Raw genomic sequence first — 3,174 nt, 5'->3', positions numbered from 1 at the left:
TCGATAATGTGATTTATAGGGCTAATGATCGGGACAGAACTTGACAATAATACCCTTGCTGATTTTTGTGTAAAAAACTACACGTGTAAGGGAAATAAACATGAGAAAGGGTAGTTCTGGAAAGGTCTTGAAACATTGAGATCGTCGTCGTCCCATTAAAAAAGAGTTGAGACTTTGCCGCGAAGCAAATGAAATATCTAAAAATCGTCATCGAACCAATGAGAGTCCTCCACATCGGATTATTCTTGAATTACATATTCTAAAAATCTTATAGACGTTATTATTTTAATGTCAAAGAAATTTCTAGACTTTATCACGTTAAACAAATTAGCAAAGAATTTTAGCCGTTAGGTCTTTTAACAAAAAAAAATTATAGTGTTTATGGCTTAGGAATCATTCTATTTCAGTTTTATGTTAAAGTGTTTTGGATAATATAGCTTATAATTTATAGAGATGACAAATTGAAAATCTCCTAATCTATTTACATATCTGTTTACTTACAAAGACTTTTCTTTGTCTTTTCTCTATTACTATTATTCTTGGTATTAAAAAAATATTAAAGACTCTGACTGTAGAAAATAAAATAAAAAGTAGTACACTATTACAGAAAAGACCAAGGACATTTCATTTTTAATTCGTCTAGTCATTTCGTAAACCACGCGTCGATATAGACGGAGAGAGTGTCGTTTAAACCACGAGTCGGTTTTGAATTCTTGTTCTATTTGGGCCGAACGCTAAAAGCCCATTCCAGAGTCTCGTTATCGATGATTCCCAAAACATCACGTAGTTTCCTTTTAACTGAATTAAAAAAATGAAAACGACATACATTCCAAGTTTCTAACGATAACAACATCTCTCTCTCACTTCCCTTCTAACTTCTAAGCTTCATCTCAAACCACACATTCAAAAACTAACTCTGAAGAAGAAAAAAAAAAACTTCAGAGCGGAGGAGAGAGAAGAGAGAGATCTATGTCTATATCCATGGCGTTGTTCTCTCCACCAATCTCATCATCACTTCAAAACCCTAATCTCATCCCCAAGATTCCCTCCTCTCTCCTCTTCTCGTCCACCAGACGTTTCTCTCTCGTCTCCGTCGTCCCTCGAGCTTCCTCCGACAATGGTACGACTTCACCAGTCTCCACCACCGTCGCGGAGATCCCAAAACCTGAGGCTGTGGCTGTAGAGGAAGCTCCGGTGAAATCTCCGGCTGAAAGCTCCTCCGCTTCTGAAAACGACGCCTTCGAGACTGATCCGACCAAAACGACGACGGTAATCAAATTCGAGAATGCGAAGTGGGTTAATGGAACTTGGGATCTGAAACAGTTCGAGAAAGATGGCAAAACAGATTGGGACTCTGTTATCGTTTCTGGTTAGATCCTCCTCACAACTTGAATACAATTCTTTCACTTTTTTGTTACGATTTAGGTAGAGTTTGTGATACTGGAGTTTGGAATGAGCCAAAAAAAACATGATCTTTGTTTATGTTCTGTTACTAGGAAAGGTTCTGCTTTGGTTGGTAAGAAGATGAGTGATTATTGTGTGATTATGTGTTTGTAGAGGCAAAGAGGAGAAAATGGCTTGAAGATAACCCGGAAACAACTAGTAACGACGAGCCTGTACTCTTTGATACTTCGATTATTCCATGGTGGGCATGGATGAAGAGATACCATCTACCTGAAGCTGAGCTACTCAATGGTGATTTTTCAAAAAACACTTGGGAGTTAGACATTTGCAACATCAAGTGGTTTTATTTAATGTTTTTGTTCTTGGTGGTGGTGTAGGTCGTGCTGCGATGATAGGGTTCTTTATGGCTTACTTTGTTGATAGCCTTACCGGAGTAGGACTTGTTGATCAAATGGGGAACTTCTTCTGCAAAACACTCTTGTTTGTGTCTGTAGCTGGAGTTCTGTTCATCCGAAAGAACGAAGATTTTGACAAACTCAAGGATCTGTTCGATGAGACAACGTTATATGACAAGCAATGGCAAGCTGCATGGAAAGAGCCTGATTCAACGACAGTGTCTTCAAAGAAGTGAACAAGCCTCTTACATCTTTTGTTTTCCGCATTCCAAAATCTGTGAAATCAGTTAAAGTTTCTCTCTACTGAACTACTGATCTTCCTCAGATTTGTAATCTTTCTGCTTTGAAAAAAATCTCTATGAAGTAGTCCACAAAGAAAAATGTATTCGAAAATTAAGGAAAAGGTCTTTGACTTTGTAAAGCAGACCTATTCTGACTTGATAAGTTGATCAATTGGAGATTTTTTATGCTTTCTACTGTTAGCACATTCATAAATTCATAGGGTTTTCAGATGGATGTTTGTGAAGAAGTGTCTCATCTAGAAGTAATTGTTGCGAGTTAGAGACAATTCATGCATTAATCTTGAAAAACCATTAGTAGAAATATAATCAAAATTATTATATCTTTATCGAAATCAAACTTCATTATCTAAAATCAACTACAATTCTAGAAATGTTCATAGAATTTGGGTTTCATTGTGTGAACGTCCTTTACAGTCTTAAGACATTATTGCTCTGCTCTTATTACCGCAACTACTTTGACTCGGTTTCATGTACATTGTACATAAGGAGTTAAGGACCATTTTAGCTTCAACTGTTGTCACTTGTCACTTGTCAGGACCATCGTCCATCGGCCCAACTTTATTAGAAACCTTTGGAAAATATATGTTTGGTCCTTCGGTGAAACATAATTATTTATTTATTTATTTTTTTATGAAAAAAAAAAAAGAAATTGAAACAGATTTTTTCTCTAGAGGAGAAAATAAATATAAATATTATTTTTTTAGGTATAAAATATCAAAAGTTAGTGCGAAGATTTTGAAATATACTTAGGGGGTGGTATTGGACAGTGGATTGTGAGAGAATTTAATTGAATAGAATTGAAGTCATAATTTACAGATTTTTAGAGATGGTAAAAGATTCTCAAATCTTTCTTTATCATTCCACAGATTATAGTTGATAACATTTTAATGGAAAGAGTAGAATTCTTTTAGAATTGAGACCTTTCTCTCTCTCCTTATGGCCACCATCATTTTTCTTCACTATCCTAATTATCGATCCCATCCAGGCTTCTTATTCATCCCTCCACCACCAGCCTATTCCTTCACAACCGGCGGATCTCTCCATTGCCTTTCCTCAGCTAAAGCCTGGATTCA

The 3,174-nt window shown here is 36.2% G+C and overlaps 1 protein-coding gene across 1 annotated transcript; it reads left to right on the top strand.

Annotated features, from left to right (window-relative positions):
- On the top strand, positions 873–2,271 carry LOC104771996. Its single transcript, XM_010496632.1, has 3 exons — positions 873–1,369; positions 1,558–1,695; positions 1,782–2,271. The coding sequence occupies exons 1-3, from the start codon at positions 970–972 to the stop codon at positions 2,033–2,035; spliced, it is 792 nt and encodes a 263-aa protein (XP_010494934.1). The 5' UTR covers positions 873–969; the 3' UTR covers positions 2,036–2,271.

Source organism: Camelina sativa, chromosome 20 (assembly GCF_000633955.1).
Source record: "Camelina sativa cultivar DH55 chromosome 20, Cs, whole genome shotgun sequence".
Lineage (NCBI taxonomy): Eukaryota > Viridiplantae > Streptophyta > Magnoliopsida > Brassicales > Brassicaceae > Camelina > Camelina sativa.
Note: the sequence above shows the minus strand (reverse complement) of the source record. Positions and strands in the feature narration are given on the sequence as shown.

What these genes read in the sequence shown, in the direction of transcription:
- LOC104771996 (XM_010496632.1), top strand. Translation starts at nt 970, where the DNA reads ATGTCTATATCCATGGCGTTGTTCTCTCCACCAATCTCATCATCACTT. An exon ending in GGACTCTGTTATCGTTTCTG is followed by an intron (nt 1,370 to 1,557) that starts GTTAGATCCTCC and finishes ATGTGTTTGTAG; the next exon opens with AGGCAAAGAGGAGAAAATGG. An exon ending in TGAAGCTGAGCTACTCAATG is followed by an intron (nt 1,696 to 1,781) that starts GTGATTTTTCAA and finishes GTGGTGGTGTAG; the next exon opens with GTCGTGCTGCGATGATAGGG.